Source organism: Natator depressus, chromosome 8 (genome assembly GCF_965152275.1).
Source record: "Natator depressus isolate rNatDep1 chromosome 8, rNatDep2.hap1, whole genome shotgun sequence".
NCBI lineage: Eukaryota > Metazoa > Chordata > Testudines > Cheloniidae > Natator > Natator depressus.
Genome location: NC_134241.1, coordinates 85,520,176 through 85,539,484, shown reverse-complemented (window position 1 = coordinate 85,539,484; position 19,309 = coordinate 85,520,176). Strand labels below are relative to the sequence as shown.

General features: G+C 39.0%; 1 protein-coding gene across 1 annotated transcript; it reads right to left on the bottom strand.

The window, feature by feature from the left end:
* Positions 1-2,929: 2,929 nt before the first annotated feature.
* Positions 2,930-18,701, bottom strand: ZRANB2 (zinc finger RANBP2-type containing 2). The gene is made up of 10 exons (XM_074961538.1): positions 18,519-18,701; positions 17,356-17,408; positions 17,137-17,245; positions 15,706-15,788; positions 14,275-14,351; positions 13,086-13,223; positions 11,801-11,973; positions 8,139-8,225; positions 5,348-5,512; positions 2,930-4,810 (listed from the first exon to the last, which is right to left on the bottom strand). Exons 1-10 carry the CDS (start codon positions 18,572-18,574, stop codon positions 4,747-4,749), a joined length of 1,005 nt encoding a protein of 334 aa, XP_074817639.1. The 5' UTR covers positions 18,575-18,701; the 3' UTR covers positions 2,930-4,746.
* Positions 18,702-19,309: the final 608 nt, after the last annotated feature.

The following is a 19,309-nucleotide window of genomic DNA, read 5'->3' as shown; positions in this document are numbered from 1 at the left end:
ACTAGAAATGAAGATTTGAAGCTCCCTTATCTCTTAAAAGAAGGGGCAGAGGTGTTCAATCTTTACAGCTGGTATTCTCACTGTTTAGAAGGCATTTGAATTAAATGGTTTTTAATACCCAATAGCTGAAAATACTCCAGATAAAAGCCACTTCTTTCCTCAGTCGGCCTCGGTGATATCACAAGTTCTCCAAAATAGTTCAAAAAGTGTACCAAAGACATTAAAGTTCTCTTCTTTTACAATGCTATCACCGACAGTAAAAAGATAATAGATACAAACAATTCATTTCAGGAATTCCAAAGCTCTTAAGTGACAGAGCACTGTAGACCAATTTTATGAAAACAGTTTTTTTTTGTTTTTTTTTTTAAAGTTTTAGATCATTAAAAAAGTGTCCTGCTCTCAACCTCCCTCCCTCTGTTGCTTTCTTTTAAAACCAGAAACTCAGATTTCGGACAGACTGATATTTTAAAATCTCTAGGAGAGAAGCAGGGGATCAAGACTGTGACAAATGGCAGAGACGCTGATGTATTGTATTATCCACTGTTGACAATGAAGGGTATGATAGGCAGGCCCAAGAGGGCTAACTGAGCAACATACCAAACAGATGGACTAGTCTGTAACTGCTGATGAGGCACAGACTGAACTTTTGCTGTGGGGATGGCAACTGAGCTCTTCAATCAATCATATTGTGTGGCAGGATATAGGTCTATTCATTCTGTAGAAAAGGGGAGAGGAATGATAGTAGGACTATGAGAAGACACACCACTTCCTAGATCAACAGGAAACTGAAGTGTTTTACAAAATGTAACACGTACCATTTCATAAGTTTCCATTCAGAGCTTTCCCTTCACGTGGTAAAATTTCCCTACAGCAATAGGTGCAATATGGGTTTAAAAATTAAATAAAAAACCTTTTCAGTAGTTTTGCATATGTTGTGATTACACATTTCGCAAATTCCTGCCATGACATAAACATGCATAAGTATAACCTCATGGTCAGTGCATATTACATGGCATCCTCTGTGCCTGATCCACAGAGGACGTGTCTGTAATAGCCTGGCTATTTACCTCAAAATGTAAAAAATCATGTTTATGTGGTGTAAGTTTCACACACAGTGCAGGGATGGAAACGTGTCCCAAATTATTAGACACACTAATGCTAATCCTGCCTGCTCCAAGTTAGTACAATGCTAATTATTTAAGTTGAACGGACTTAAGTTATTATGTTTTTCCTGAAAGATAAAGACACATCTCTAACATAAGCAATTTGTTGATCTTTTGTCACCCTCACCTGTTGCAGAAGAAACAGATCACTGAATTTAGGTCTGGGGCAAGTAAATCTATTTACTTTTTAAAATGTACTACTTTGCAATTTGAAGGCTACATATGTATTCTGTTAATGATTTAGGGGATTTCAACCCATCCTCCTCTCTCCCAACTATTTATTTAAAAGGCAATTCAGCTGATCTTAAAAAAAAAAAATCAGTTATTCTTCATCTTTTACATTCATGGTTTGCATTTTCCATTTTCACTCAGTTTGGATAATGAAACTAGACTGGTCTGTTTTTATTCAGTTTTACTTTATGGTTTTGAAAGACTGCTTCATGTATTTCCATGAAGACGTTTCTTTTATTCCAAACCAGACCGATTTCCCTTCATCTGGGCTAATATAAGGGCTTGGCTACACTTCCAAGTTAGATCGCATTAAAGCAGCCCCAGGCACCCTAACTCACGACCCGTCCACACTGGCAAGGCACTTAAAGCGCCTGGACTCTGCAGCAGGAGCGCTCCTGGTAATCCACCTCCACGCTGCGCCTTGGCTGAAATGCCCCAGCATCACTGTGAACCAGGTGTTGCATTACTGCGCAATTATCGGCCTCCGGAAACATCCATAATCCCCTTAAGTCAAGTGGCCACTCTTGTCATTGTTTTGGAATCGGCTGTAGAATGCGGCTATGTCCTTTCAAAGCTCCGTTTTTGACAGCCAGCATGCTTATCTGCTCCAGGACAAAGCAACCATTAGTGTGGAATGATGCTTGCTGTGAGTGTGTGAGACAGATGGGAGGGGGAGCAGGGTCTGTCTGAACTTACAAGACAGCAAGCTGACACGCTCTCAGTTCCCCCAAACCCCACTCTCTCTCTCCCCACATACACACAACACACTCCCTGTCACACTCCACCCCCAACCCCCCATTTGAAAAGCACGTTGCAACCACTTGCACGTTGGGATAGCTACCACAATGCACTGCTCTCTGTGGCGTTGCAAGAGCTGCTAATGTGGCCACGCTAGTGCGTTTGCAGCTGACAGTGTAAACACATGGCAGCATTTCCCCTGCTGCAGTCTCCAAAGGCTGGTTTAACTCCCAGCGCTCTACATCTGCAAGTGTAGCCACGCCCTAAGTTTTCCAGGTTTAAAAAGAGGTCTGTAGGAACTCCAACATTTACTCTATAGCTGTTATTTATAATCTAATTATAAAGGTCTTTACTTAGGACGTGTGCAAGGCCAAGCAGAAGGCCATGGAACAATATTTTACTGTAGTCAAATTATAACATTAGGCTATGGAAGTTGATTTGTTTTTCCTGAAACAAGCCCTACGATTAATCTGTTTTACACAAAGCAGGCCTGATTCTGATCTACTGCCCAGGTTTTTTTTTTTATTTAATAAGAATGGATATTGCTTGTATTTTATGAGACATGCTGGGATTGGATTAACTGCTTTTGCTTTTAAGTTGCTAGTTCTTCTTACATCACAGATATTTTAAACAGAGTAAAAAGGCTTAGCGTTGCAGAAAGTTTAAAGAGAGCCAACAGATAGAAAGATTTGTTCTACATGTCTAAACAAACACTCATTGTATAATTGACTCACAGGCTTTATTTACATTTGTCTGCAGAATCATTTCTTCATGAAATGACCTAGTACATTTTATATAAGCCAAATGAAACCATAATTTTCCTCAGAGTTATCTGTAGCTTACCATTTGCTAAATTTAAAAACTTTTATCTAAGTACAGCAACAATTTTAATACAAAGCACAAGAATAAACCAAAAGGTAACATATAGCTTCTAATAGATCTGATTTTTACAATTTAGTAGGTAGACTTTCCTGAAGTCAGAGGCACAGTTAAAAGAGACTAACTGTTCTTGTGCAATCTAAACTACACTTAGCAAGGAAATATAAAAGAAAACAATAAAGAAGTAGTTGCAGGGCAATTTTTTCTGCAAAAAGATTATCAAAATATTTCTACAACAAAAACATTTTGCTCTGTCAAATCAGTCCAAAAGAAACTTAAAAAGTCATTTTTTAAAAAAGGAAAGCAGAATGTAATTTTGCTCCGTTTGTCTTTGTGAAGTTCATTTTACAAAAGCAACTGTCAAAGATGTTGAAAGTTTTACTACTCAAATAATTACAGATATATTGCTTTTTTGTTTTAAAAAACATTATTTTCCCTTAACATACTTACCTTATGATGCCACTGAAGATAACTGTTAACACAAAATTTTTCTTAACCAAACGGAGCTCAAGAGTGACCAGGCTTTAATGTGATATTGCTAGTAAAACAAATTTCATAAAGCATTTTAAGCCATAAATTTTATAAAGTTTAGGGGGACAGTGATGATCTTTGATCACATTTATTTAGAAGCACAGATTTATCTGTATTTCAGGAGAACATCTTATGCAGTTTATCTACCACAAGTAAAATTTAGTGTGGAAAAAAATAGCTCTCTCCAGCCCAAATTCATCTTTGACTGGTGGCTTGCAGAGGCTACAACCTTGTACCGTAATTCCAAATAAACTAGTTTCATAAAGTCCCCCATCACTTCAAAAGTAGCTACATAATGTTGATTTCAGCATTATAAGTCCATACAAGACTGTCCCCTTTCTAAGAGAGGATCACAGACTTCATACACATGGAAATTAAATTGCACTCAGCAACCTACTGCAGAAAGCAAGCTTTTCCTTGGCTGAGACAGGATCAAATAGGCTGAATCTCCACAGAGACCTACAGCTTTGAGACAGACCTCAGCTATGGAGAAGAGAGTGCTTAATGATCCAAAAATCCTTCAAGCTGGGAGAGGGGAAGTCTCACGCACCCACTACAGAACCTAGTACTGGGTGCGGGAATCGGGCGTCTGCACTAAATCTGAGTGAGAGAACTGCCACTCATCACAACTTTTGTTTAAATACAGAAAAATTGGAAGCCTGCCCTAAAACCTCCCCCTATGAGATACTTTAGCCTTAGAATTGTATTAATTTCCTCTGGTCCTATCAAAAGTGCATCAAAGAAGCTCAGGAGCTGTTATGTGCAGGGAACTCTCTTTTGGGGGGTGGGACTACACATATCAACCTCACTCCATTCACAGATCAACCTGTCTCTGTTCACAGCGGTAAATAATGTAATGGGTTGGAGCCGTAAAAATTAAAAAACAAACCATCTGGTAGTACTAAAATATGTGGGCCCAATTATACATTGTTTAACAATACAAATATGCAACATCTGAGGAGATAAATGGAATAATGAAAAGTACACACCTACTCTGGAGAATTTATGGCTTAAAATGCTACCTTACTTTTTGTTTAATGAATGAACAAAGCTGCAGTTTCCCAGAAAGCAAGGACGAACATGCACTTCTACTAGCAGATTTAGCACTTCTGACCAAATAAGACACCAAGTTCTTAAAAATATGCCTCATGCACTGGACTGGATTTTTTTTTTTTTTTTTTTTTAAGATGTGAACTTTAATACATTATTTCTTTTTAGAACTTGTACGGGAACCAGAATGGGAAGATCCAGATGACGACCTGCGGCGTCTGTAAGATACAAACAGAGAAAGCATGCAAAGAAATAAGTTCAAATTAATTTGATCACTCACACCCACAATAGTTAGAAGACTAATTTATTTGATGGGGTAGTATATAAACTGAACATGTAAATCTGAAGCCTTCTGTTTAGGCTCACTAATGTATTACACTTTTTAGTATTAAATTTGCCACACTTCATATTAAATTTACAATTCCTTGATGTCACCGTATTCATTTATGAAAGTTAATCAAGCAACGGAGTACATTAGCCCTTTCAAACACTGAAAGAATGGTAATCTAGGTCTTTTTCTATGGAACATGGTCCTAACAGGAGATTTTGCAAAGAAAGATTTTTTTGATGGTTTTAAAACATTATGTTTTAAAAAACAGCATGGTAATTGGAAGAGGGAGGGCGAAAACCTATTTTTAAATACCAAAATGAATAACCGATAAAATTCAATCCTTTCCCCAGTTCATTTTATTTCTTCAGAAAGTGTATTACACACATTTTAAATGCACCCATTCTTATTCTACATAAACCCAAACCTTTCGGGTGACCGTGATCTCGATCGTCTTTTTTTGCGATCACCGGGCGAAGAAGATCTAGAGCGACTCCGCTTCTTGCCTCTCTCAGGGGATGATGATGAACGAGAGCTTGAGTAAGATCTTTTTCTTGGGGTTGAAGACCCCCTGTGGGACCTGGAGCTGGATCTTTATTGATTAAGAAATAAATTTGATTTAATTTGTGCATAATACAAAGAAGTCAGCAAAAGTCTACTACAGAGTTCAGATCCAAGAACATTCAATACAAGATTTGCCACAACATTTTACAAAATGTATTTGTAGGTATTTTAATACTTACTTCTTAGTTAATAGCCAATAAGAACTTCTATCTTAACAATGAAAATACTTATTTTTAAAGTATTGCTTTTGAAATATAATATTGTGGACCAGTGGTTTGGGAGCCTTTTCCCAGTGTTCTCCAGAATTAAGCTTTTTGTTAAACATACTGCAGGAGACTGGGATGAGAGACGGCCTACAAGAAGATTATACTCGTGCTAAGTAGTACAGTCCATAAAGTGAGAGGCTGGAGAACTACAGATTTAATAAGCTATTTAAAATCATGTTTCATTTTACCATTAGTACACATATTCCATTATGGATCATTAAACCAAGGCTACTTCAAAAATAAACTGCCTAAAAAAATTACTAAAATTGGAAGAAATCTCAAAAATGGCCATTCCCCCCACCCAAATTCACCTATTTGAGTTTGCAAGACTTTTGCTAAACTGAATTTTAATAAACTAAAAATGTTAGCAAAATACCTTGCATGGCATTTTCTCATCTATGTTTACAAAAATCAGCTACTTTCTCAAGAAAAAAAAATCATATTTGTGGATCTGAAAAAGCTGCCGGACAAGGTGATGGAAATAGAATTTAGGACCTCCTGACTTCAAGCCCAATGTTAAATCCACCAGACAAAGACGACTTGGTGACAGTACTTTTTCAGATATCAAACATGCATATTTTTCTGCAGAAATGTTTCACAATCTTTTGTAAATAATAAAGTACTCACAAATGCTACTCTGAAACCTGTCACAAATGTTAAGCAATTTAACAGACAGGAAGGTCTGAAATCCAGTTTTTAAACCAATTTTGTACCCTAAAAATAACTTGTTCTGAACTTGTTGCTTCCGTACCAATGGGGTGTCAAATAATAACTTGCTCTGTCTTTTATTACTTAACTTTATAGCAGTTGCAATTCTCACTACGCTAAAATTCAGACTAATCCCCAGGACAAATATAGCCAATATGGACATTGGGCAAATGCAGGATGAATGAGGGAGTAATCCTTCCCTCAGAGCAGCTAAACAACCGTTTCAGAAGATACATCCACACTGCAAACCACTGGCTGCAGCATGTAGGGTAAGTGTAGCTCCATGCCACGGTGAAAAGCAGGATGCGTGCACACTTCAGTATGTAGCTACATGGGGTAATAAAAGGCTCTGGCAGAGGGGAGGGAGTGGGAACCTTTTCCCACTCCCTCCCCCCTGCCAGAGCCTTCCCCTCCTCCCAAAGTCTTTCACTGTGGTGGGGCAAGGCTCCAGCAGCTCCCTGCTGCTGGAGCCTTTCCCTACCGCAGGGAGTTGCTGGAGCTTCTCTGTCTACTGTTGGAGTCTTCCCCAGCAGGGGAGGAAAGCTCCAGCAGCAGAGCCTTTCCCCACTGCCAAAGTCTTTCCCTACACTACACTGCTAAAAACAACAGTGTGGACAGAGAGGCACTGCTTGCGTGTGTAGAGAGCCGTGCAGAGTATTTACCATAAGTGTCAGGTGTATCTTTATCCAAACATTCACTATCTACACCATTTATACTGTGGTCAGAGAGGTGGGGAGGGGAGTTCACATGCTGCCATAAGGAGTGTGCAACGTAGACATACCCATAGTGGCTGTATGGAGCACTTCCACAGTTTTCTCTTTAGGAGATAATGGAATCCCTGCTTATACTCCACCCCTTAAATGAGGACACTCAAGAAGTCAAATCTTGCATACAAGGGATGCAAGATTATTTTTAGATGCCCTGTCCCCACTTGTTTCACACCATAGGGGCCATCTCCAGGAATGGAAAGAAGAGGTGGATTTGCATTCTACTGCAGAAACTTCTGTCAACAGGAAGCCTCAGTGAACTCATCACAAGGACTAATTGCTAGCTTTGGCTGCCATGCACAGTTCAATAATTGCTATACAAAAAGACCAGCTAAATCAGACTCTAATGAGTATATCCAGAAAACTGGACCAAGTCTTGCTTGCCTTGACCACATGTGAGTAATCTCACTGACTTCAGTGGGTTACTTACATGAGTAATTGATCAGTGATTTCACATATTTCCCCCACATTTACAATAATGTTTCAACAGTTTTATCTAATGGGGGTTCATATACATTACCAACATATACAAAATAAGAATATAGCACATCTTCTAATATTTCACACTTCATCGCCAGAGGAAACAGTAAATAAAGTTGCAAGAATTATTTTAAGCCAAAATATGCATTCAGATTCTCTTGTTTTCACATACAGCAGACATTGGGTTATTCACTTGCCTAGCTTTAGACGAGACTTTTAAAAATATTCTCATAAAAAAACAAACTTGCATTTTCAAGAATAATTATTTCATTTAATAGTGGTAACTCCTTGGAATACTGGACCTGGGAACAACTGATTTCCATGCTGAAAATGAGTTAAGTCAAAATAGTTTTTTAGAGAAACAAACAAGCAATCAGTTCTGCTACCCTTTTAATTTCTCTCTGCAAAGCAGAGAGAAAACTACCTCATTCACCTTGATTTCGACCCACGAGATCTAGAATGTTCTCTGGAAGTGGAACGAGATCTTGATCTGGAACTGGAAGAGCTTCTTGAATGGGACCTGAAACAACATGGAGGATTTTTTCCAATACTTAAACAGCCTTATGAGACATGATTATTGTAAAATTACTTCTAGAATTTTGCTCAGTGCATACGAGCATCTGAAATACTAGTTCTTAATATCTGAAACTTTTCAAAAATTAATATTCATTTTCTTTCATAAATTGTTTTTAACAATATGCAGATGCAGCTATTTATCATACATTAAGGTACTTGGGGCCCAGATTCATGAAAGAGATAAAAACATTTGGTCTTTAAAGTTTTGCCAGATTGTACATTGGAGTTATTTATCTACTTTCAACTGTTAATGGATAAATTCTAGTCAGATGTTCCAATATATAAGGAATGGCATAAAGAAGTTAAGGTTTTTATTAATGGCTTCCTATTAAGATACTGAAAGTTGTCATTAGAACTATTAGTTAAATTGTGAAAGCAGACAAAGTAAGTAGGGGTAGCAGTTATTCGGTAAAGTTAATAAAATGATTGCTTACCCATTAACTATTTCATGAATCCAACCCAAATCTTGAATTTGCACCTTAATGGGACACCATCACCTTGGATTTTTAGAAGTGTATTAAATTAGGAGTCCTAGTATCTGATATAGTACTCCAAAAACACTATCATGAACGTTTCTTAAACAAATTATTTAAAAAGTGTCAAGATTTGTTATTCACTTGTTGATATTTAGAAGGCTGTTTTCAGCAAGTGTGAAACTGCCTATAATCAGTCTCATTGTTTCCTCTGTATAAAAGGCACAATGCACACACAAGAGTAAATTTTTTTTGCTAACTTATGGAAATCTCAGGTATTAAAAACATTGTAAAGTTACAAGTAAACTAATTTCAGAGTAGCAGCCGTGTTAGTCTGTATCCACAAACAGAACAAAAGTACTTGTGGCACTTTAGAGACTAACAAATTTATTTAAGCATAAGCTTTCGTGGGCTACAGCCCACTTCATCAGATGCACGCAGTGGAAAATACAGTAGGACGATTTTATATACACAGAGAACATGAAACAATGGGTGTTCCCATACACACTATAACGAGAGCGATCAGTTAAGGTGAGCAATTACCAGCAGGAGAGACTACAAAACCTTTTGTAGTGATAATCAAGATAGGCCATTTGTATTTTCCTACTGTATTTTCCACTGCATGCATCTGATGAAATGGGCTGTAGCTCACGAAAGCTTATGCTCAAATAAATTTGTTAGTCTTTAAGGTGCCACAAGTCCTCCTGTTCTTTTAAAGTAAACTAATGCAATTTTCAAATTGATGGTGTCTCCTTAAAATGCAAGCTGCAAGAGTACAATACTATAAGTCTCATATAATTGTAATTATTTTGAACAGAAAACATGTCAAATCAAATTTTAATAATCTTTTCCGGCACTATTTGGTCAATTAATTCCATAACTCCCAATAAATATTGTTACCATTATCTCTATTTCATCATATTATGCAGAACAAGAATAGCCTGCACTTTTATTTCCAGCAAGATAAGATTTATGTTTCTAAAAAACAAAAAAATCCTTCAAGGAGAACTCAAAACTCTTTGAACACACATTTATGTTTAATTAAATGAAGACTCAGCCCAATGTTGAGAATATGTATTGAAGTACCCATGACAAGATTACATGCAACACTGGGAGATCCCAGGAGAAACAAAATAAATTAAACTACTTTTCATCAACTTTGAGGGTTGTGAATTTATGTTTGACCCTTCATCTGAGCTGATAGTACTTTATACTTTAAAAAAAAAAATACATGACAGATAATCTTATTTGCATTCCAGTAGTTCCCATGCAGTAGGTGCAGTTCACACAGGATGACACCGTCCCCGCCTCACAGAGCTCAGACTCTAAGATGAAGGGTGGAAGAAGAGAAATGAAACGTACTATCAAAATGTGTTTTTTGATAAACAAATTGGCAAGTGCCAATCAGCTCTGCCAATAATATTTGGTTAGCTTCTTGTAGGCACTCTAGCCTATGTGGGCCTTATGGAGGCATTTCAAGGAAAGGATAGTGATCTATGGATCTGTCCATGGAGGGCATTCTGTATAGAAGAAACTTTATGCAGTGAAAAAGGGGAATTCAGTAGAGGATTCAAAAAAGTCAGGCAAGGATGGTGCACTTAGCAAATGAGTTTTGAATGGACCGTGCAGGGGCAATGTGGTGTCATGTAGGCCAAGTAAAGCATTTAATATACACATCCTGACACAAATGAAAAAGGAAAGCTGATTTTCACATATTCGAAATCCTGGCCACTTCAGAGACAAAAGCAAAGTGTGCCTCACTTACCTTAAAGTCTGGCAAAACAACAGCTGATATTTTAAAGAGAGAAGCAGTTTAAGTGTTGAGACCATCCTAATGGATTTTTCTGCGGGTGCAAATTCTCCTAAACCAAGAGGCTATTCACCAAGTTTCAACTTGGGCAATTTATTATGGTTAAATTGAAGCTTCCTCCTACAATAACTAATTCTTAGCTATACTACTACTAGTTAGATATCTGTGGGTTAATCTTACGTTTGTTAGTATTAAGGAGCTTAAGAAAGAGAGATATTTTGCAACCAACTAGTAAAATGATGTGTTTATTAAATGGTTGCTTCACTACTGAAGTGAGAATAAGCTTTTCTGTGTTCTCTTTAAATGTGCAAATTAGAGCTTTTATCTGGCCTCACTGAGACCCACGTAGACCCTGCAAACTCAGTTAAGATCATCTTCCTTGCCTGATGCTCTAACCCAGTGGTTCTCAAACTTGTTCCACCACTTGTGCAGGGAGAGCCCCTGGCGGGCTGCGCCGGTTTGTTTACCTGCCGCATCCGCAGGTTCGGCCGATCGCGGCTCCCAGTAAGTCCCTTGGCCTGCGCCGCTCCCAGCAGCTCCCACTGGCCTGGAGCAGCGAACCGCAGCCACTGGGAGCCTCGATTGGCCGAACCTGCCGACGCGGCAGGTAAACAAACCAGCCGGGCCCGCCAGCGGCTTTCCCTGCACAAGTGGCGGAACAAGTTTGAGAACCACGGCTCTAACCACATCATAATCATCTTAATCAATCATTCCACTGACTTCCCCTTTTCTACCAAATGAAACTCAAATTTCTTATCTTCACCTTCAAGGCATTTTCCAACAGTGGCCTTCTACTTTATCTGCTCTGATTGCATTATCTCCTACTTTACTATCCCCGCCTCCCAGTTTGTCTACTTTTCTCCCAACAATCCTCAGTACTTCCAAAAAAGCATCTATTTCACATTAAATGCGACTACTCAATAGCAAGCCAAAAGGACTACAATTAGTTTTGAAAACATGCTAGCTTTCCTGCTTTTATAAGCCATATTTGTTACAGATACAGCTGAAACATTAACTCACTGAAAGCGAAGTGACAAACTAAAAGAAGTCCTCACTTTTAAAACTGTGGAGCTACAAAAGGCCATTATAAAAATGTAATCTACCTGCGTAAACTGAATATATAAAACTGTCACATTAACAACTGAAACTATAAGTCAATCACGAAAAAAAGATGTAAATAAAGAAGTTAGATACTGACATTTTGCCTGGCGTTACCCTTGACCTGTACCCGTTTACCTTGACCTAGACCTTGAGCTTGAGTGGGAGGATGAGCGCGATGAAGATTGTGAGTGGGAAGATCGAGACTTAGAGCGACTGCGCCTGTTGGATTTCTTTTTCTTATTAGCATCTTCTTCCTCACTGGCATCAAGATTATATTTTGAGAGATCAGCCTCATCTTCATCCTCATCCTGAAAAAATGCAGACTGTTAGTTAGGTTTGGAGACTTAAATATGAAGAAAATATGCAGAAAGCAGGATTACATTTTAGACTATTTTCATTGAAGTAGTAGTTTTTACTTGCTCTTGTCTGTAGTTTATTTGGAGCATATTGCCAATCTTTTCAAATCCGTTTTTTTAGTTCTCTTTTGTTAAGATAACAAAAAACCCTCAAGCATTGAGTGCAGCTTGTTAAAAATCAAATAGCTACATAAAAACAATTTCAGAAACAGCAATAAAATAGGACTGAAAAAAGTGATCCTCAAAAACCTGCATAATGACTGAATAATTAAAAAGTTACGTAGTGAATTATAATGCCAGCATTTGTATTACAGTTCAGTGTCTTAAAAAAATGAGACAAAGATTTTGGGCAGATGTCTGGCAGAAGTCTCAGGCTCAGAGGAAGTCTATCCCACTACCAAACTTAGGTGCCACTTCTGCAAATTCCTCACTGATTTTGGTCAGTGTGTAAAAGTAAACATGTGCACAAGTCTTTTCATGATCATGGCCTAAAAGGAACAACTAATATTTAACAATCACTCTGTATTAAAAACAAAACTGCATATCAGGAGGATATTTATTTCAATTTTATAGCTAAAAATAAAGCCAGCATCATTTAACAGAAGACATCTGGAACATGTCTAGTCCATGTTGACATTTATTTTAGATATTTTGAAAACATCAGAAATAGTGCAGCAGTAAAGATTTTAGTGTGCATTTTCACCATACTCTACTGGATCTACCTATTAAGACATCCTATATAAACATATATTTCTCACAATGATTAATTCTGTTCCCAAAGTTAAAATATAAATGTAAGTTTAAGTGATAAGATTCTGACAGCAGTCATTCAAAGCAACAAATACAGAGTTCAGGCTGACAAACTCTCCTCAGCTCATGCATTCTTCCAATACACACACATCCCACTCCAGTATGTATACGGAGGTTAGGAGAGCATATCATCCTTACTTATAACTTATGTATTGTATAACAACATTGATTTACAAGCAGCTAAGAATTAAGGCCAATCTCACTTAGTAAGAACACAGTATGTTAGCAGTAATAAAGAACAAGGATTATTTTACCTCATCCAGTTTATACTTGGAAAGATCTTCATCCTCATCCTCTTCTTCTTCCCCTTCAGATTCCTTATCTTCTACTTCCTTCAGGATAGATGCAGGCCCAACTGGCTTCCCTCTGTATTTTTTTTTTTTGCGACCAAACTAATTGCAAATAAATAATGTGAGTGACACACGCTTTGTTTCTGCCCACTCCACCATAAGTAAGACTAATTACAGTATATTAAACAAGCAGCCTCCTACGAGCTAATATGAAAAGACTATAATGAACTAAGACTTTTGTAAGACTCGTGGGAAAAAGTGAAAAATAGTAAAGACAACTTTAATTACAAATAAAAAAAAATACTGCTGTGTGGAGACAGAGAAGGCAAATTTCTACCATGAAATCTTAGTTGAATGACCCAAAAGTACTCAGCAAAAACCTACTGTAGATCTAAAATAAAGACACATCACAATGTCTATATTCTGACAAATTCATTAATAATCTGGATGTAATCAAACAGCATGTGCTTTACAAGACTGCTTTATAACAGACTTCAGTATATTTGGGAAGCAATAGGAGCACCCTAAAGAAAATAGCATAGGAAATCTAAAGCAGATCTTGCAAGCAGTTAAACTAATGAAACACAAACCACAGTTAAATTTAATTTCTAACTGATTTTTAGACGTTTACCCCCCACACCTTTCCAGATTCAACATGAATTCTGCTTCACATATGAATCGGCAAGAGATGTAATTCAAAAGATTTGTACAGCTAGCTTCCCTCACCCTGAGCCCGGGTGGCTGAGGCTTGGTCTATGCCTAAAACTTAGGTCGACGTAGCTACATCACTCAGGCTGTGAAAAATTTCATGCACAGAGGGATGTGGTCAGGTCAACCTAAGGTAGCTGCAGCTAGGTCAAAGCTTGAACCCCACTACTGACGGCAGCTAGGTCAATGGAACAATTCTTCTGTTGCCCTCGCATCTCAAGGGGGTGGATTTACTACAGCAACAGAAAACCCCCTTCCATCGCTGCAAGAGGTGTCTACACTACAATGCCATAACTGCAGCTGTGTTCATTGCAGTGCTTGCCGCGTAGACATACCCTGAGTTAGTTTCTTAAGCCAGGCTTCCCTGCCAGATACGTGCTCTTAAACACAAATCTCTTCATTTTAACTTATGTTCCTCCAATGTAATAATTATACATAATCTTACCTCATCATATTCCCCATCTGATTCTTCACGTTCTATATACTCAACATTCTCTCTTTCATTAAAACCTCCTCCATATCCTGTAAATTAGAATGTAAAATAAGAATGCACGACATAATCTCTTACATTGTGTAAATTCAATTACATTAAATACAAAGTCTTTGGTAAATACTTTTATTATGCCACATTTGATTAAAATCCAATAGAAGATGTTTCTGAATGTATAAGTTATCATGAAACCTATACCAAGAATGTTATGCAATCTGAAAGGAAGCAGACATTGAACTGTTCTCACACAAGTGTATCAAAAATAGTTTTTACATAACTAATTGAGAAGCTGAGGTAACCTTTGAGGTAAATGAAAGAAATACATTCCACTGCAACTGTTTACGTAATTAAGGGCCAAGTGCCACAAAGAAGCCATAATCAGGCTGCAAATGCCCAGCAGAGAATCACTCTTGCATAGGAGAACACCCTGCTGAAGCATCTGTGCTGCAGCCAGACCCTGCCTCTCCTTCTGACCCACAGGGCATGTCAGGGCAGAGCGGGCTCTGCTCCACCACTGCCATACTTCCATGATGTAGGGTCCATTATAGCCCATAACGCAGAAGTGGAATTTAATATTCCTTGCTAGCAGTTTTAAGTTGAATACAATCAAGAGTGGGTCTGAGAATCAAGAAAGCTGAAACACAGTCCCTGACACCCTATAGATTTGCCAGGCAAATTTGGCTCAGGAGATAATCTAGTCCCCCAAAAATATTTTTTGCACGTTTTGTTTAACCCTACATTTATAGGGAGATCTCAGAAGGAAAGCAGAGGAAAAGGGAATATCACTGAGTTGACATTTCTGCTTAAAGCACAACTTCTGCTACAAGCACATTTCTGCTTAAAGAACATTCAGTTCCAGTTACAACATGGTTGCAACCCTGGCCTAGTTATAATATGGTTCCATTTTGTAATGCAGATGGCACTTTATAATATACAAAACATGATCAAGGCTATCGCTTGATTATGAAATAGTTATGGTCCATTCTATATTACAAACTGGAAATGTGTTGTAACCTACTACTGACTTACAAGTTTAGTGTACATGGTCTCTATGGCTACATATCAGAAATTCAAAATTAACATCTCCTGGGCTTAAGCATAATCTGTTGGAAATTTATTTAAGAATTTGTTTTAATACTGTATCTTCATGAAAACTGAGAGTGGTTTAAACTGTATGACCTTAGGGGATTTCCTGAGGTGAACACTGTCACACTTGTATTTTACATACTAGTAACACTTAGCACATATATAGACTTACAAGGATGGGATATGCAAAAGGAAGACTAGTTAGCATTGCTACGCCTATTAAAAATGACTACTTGATTTAAGTTAAGTTATAAAGTTTATGAAGAGAACTGAATATTTAAAAATGCAAATTCATCTTACCTGTCCTTTCCTCCAGTTTTGCATACTTTGGAGTATTACACATATTACATTCTGATCTCCTGGCCCAGTTCACATTGCCACAACTTTATGGGGGGGAGGGAAAAGAAAGTAAGTGTAAAAATGCAACATTTTATTTCACATTAAAGAGCTTAGGAATTAGGCAACATGTTCCAGAAAAAAATGAAATCAATTTATATCGATTAGCTGTGATTTAAGTTCACTACTAAACAAACAGGCAATTGTAACATCACCAGGGCCTACTCTTGCAATACTTATGTACACGCAACTCCCAGAGAAGTCTATAAGAATTTTGCCAGCATAAGGATCACAGGCTTGAGTCATGTAGTCAACCCAAAGAGCCCCAAGAGAGGCACAGCTATGATCAAGATTAAAATGCATATACATGCACATATCTAGACCAAATCATATTATAGTAATAAAATGGCATATATTCGGGCATAAAAGGAATTTTCACATCATAACTGCACAGAAGTCATTTTTACCTGTAACTTTTTTTCAAGGGTTCTATATATATTGGGGAAAGGTGCTTGGATTATTCAAAAAAGGCAGCAGAGATGGAAGAAAACAGAGGAAGAATGGAAAATAGTGGGAAAAGGACAAGAATTGGGGGGGGGGGAGAATAGGAGAGCATGAATGCAAAGTGTAGGAACACAGGTGCAAGTGCAAGTTGTGAAGTTGAAATTTGACATAAACGTCAACTAGAATTCAATTAGCATTTTCTGGAGATGGAAAAATATTCTAATAAGTACAGGTTTCAGAGATTGGAAATTTTATGTAGAATTAACAAAGACGGAATAGATAAATCATAACTAAGAGGGTCTCAGGAGATATGAAGCTCGTCATAAAATCGGGGTATCAGAAAAAAATCTGTTTCCATAAAAGTTTCAAACAAGTATTCATATGAACGAAGTTTATGAAAAAACAATTTCTATGTACTTTTCCCTTCTTTTGCACTTTCTGAAACTTCACAAAGTCACTATGAAGTAAGTTTTATTCTCCCACTCGCATCTCTTTTTAAAAAAAATCCACACACACAGTAGCCTGTGAAGTGAAGTAACTTGCCTATAGTCAGACAGGAAGTTTTTCAGTCAGATCAGGAACAGAACACATACTTTCAATCCTGTGCTATAATCAAAAGACCATCCTGTCTGTCCAAAGTCACACTGATTAAATATTTGTTGTCCAGAAAAAACTAAAACTAAAACTAATCTAATGTGAAAACATAGAAAACCTATTTTAAAAAACAGTAAAAAAAAAAAAAAAAAAAAAAAAGGAGGTCCCAATTTCTCTTGCCTACTCACTAAAAGCCACATTGATTCTGACTGAGTTAAATATCCAAGATACATGACCTTTTAGTCAATTAAAAATGTTTGTGGCAGGAATAATATTTAAGTTTCAAAACCAACATACGTTTTACATTGCCAATCATTAGCACTGAACAGGCCACGGCTCTTTTCAGCAAGTGTCTTCCCTATTTCAGTCCCTCCAGCTTTCATCATTTTGGCTTCAGTTGTTTTTTCTGAAAACAGATTAAAAAAAATAATTTTCAAGAAGTTTCTTATAGATTGAACATTTCATTCTTTTTGGGGGATGAGAGAGAAGGGAAATCAAAACGGGAAAGATAGTCACCTCGACCACATCTGTTACAGCTGGTTCTTCTAGCAAAATTAACATTTCCACACCTGAAAAAAGAAATATATTCTTGTGAAGGACAATTAACAGTTTTTTTTAAAAAGGGGAGAGAATAAGATGATAGCAGTTAGTATTCGGAAAATATTTTAAAGATGAAAATTCCTATAAAATTTTCTTTGTTTTGCAAAATGAATCATGACATTTTCCCACCTTAAATGATTTTAATGTTGGTAACTTAATTTTTGTAGCTAAAATAAAACTGCTATAGAAACTCAAAGAACCTTTTAAAAATGACTTTTTGTTTTCTAACCTCTGACATAAATAAGCTGTTTGTAACACGGTGGCTAGTTTTCCTTTTGTTGTACAAATACACATTTCAGACCAGCAAAAAACAAACAAAAAAAAAGGCCACTGGCAATTTTATTTTGTCAGGATTCTCTGCTTCACAATAATAGCAGTAGGACCTTCATTAACTGTAAACATCTGGCAAAAGTTGGCAAATATTTTGTATTTCATAAAGCACTCCGGGCAAATATCTCACTTTCTTTATTAAATATTTTCTCAAAGACACGGGAACCAAACTGAAGAACTATAAATAAGCCTGAAGGATTGTTGGGTTTCACTGCAGATTTTTAAATACTCCTGTAGCCATGACACTTTCTAGTTTATGGTCCTGATTCTGCAATGTTTCTGCTCAGACACACCCCTGCACCGACACACCCCCTACCGACAACGATAGGGCTCTGGGGAGGCACACGGGACCAGGGTCCGTTCACTTTCTGTGCGGTGCAGAGCTGCCACCGTGTCACCGCCCCGAGAGCGCAGTGACCCTGGGGTGCCGTCCGCAGAGGAGCTGAGCCCCCCGGGCGGGGAGGCCTTTGAGTTGCAGGGCGCTGATCTAAAAGGCGTTATTCATATCTCGGGCCCCACTGAGGCAGCCTGAGGCAGCAGGGATGCCCGCAGGGAGCAAGGTGCTAAGGGGCAGGGGTGCGTCTGAGCAGAAGCCACCAGTCCGTTCAACAGCCCCGCAAACGGCGCCTCCGGTGCCCTGTAGGGAGAAGACTCGAGGACGTTGAGCTCCCCCGAGTCCCGCTTCCCTCCCCTCACCGGCAGCCCTGGGGCCCCGCCCCCCGTCCGTGGCGCCCCCGGGCCCCCCTCACTTCTTGTCCGGGCAGATCCAGTCCCCGTCGCTGACTCGGAAATTCTTCGTCGACATCTTGGCCCACCACGTCCAGAGCCGAGCGTCGCGGCAGGGCCGGGGTCCTGCGTCTGACGGGGCTGCCTCGTAGCGCCTGTTTCCCGCGATCAGCCACCAGTGTCGGAGCGCAAGGGTCCGGCCCGCCCTGCCAGAGGAAACACGCCGAGGGGCAGCCGTGCGGCGCGGGTTGTAATCAGGCATTGGAATAGACACCCTGCCCGGCCGGGAAGCGGAGGCGGCGCGGAGAGTGCCCCCTAGGGGCCGGAGGACCCCATGGATGGGAGCGCGGGCGGGGCTGAGGGTGAGAATGAGAAGTGGCGGAGGGAAGCAAAGGGAGGGGGGAGAGAGAGCGTGGTGGGAGCAGGAGGGGTAGGGGCGACCATATTTCCCAAAGAGAAAATGGGACATCCCAGGTGCCCCCCTCCCCCACACATGAGGCTGTTGCTGGAACCCATCCCGCCCCACTGGCACGCTGCCTCCCCTGCCCAGCTCTGCCTTCCCCCCTGCAGGAGGGGGCTGGCAGCTCTGACTGCTCGTGCCCTCCACCCCCAACCCACTGCACATTCCTCGGCACCACACCCCACTTTTTTGACACAAATGAGCATTTGTCCCATTTGCTCTGTGTTCTCCCCAGGAATTGAAATGGGGGCGGTGTTTACATTTATGGGGGGGGGGTTCAGGGCCGATGAGGGGTGAAACTGTGTGGGTGAAGGTGGGCTGTATGGCACCATAGTAAAAACTACAACATGTTTT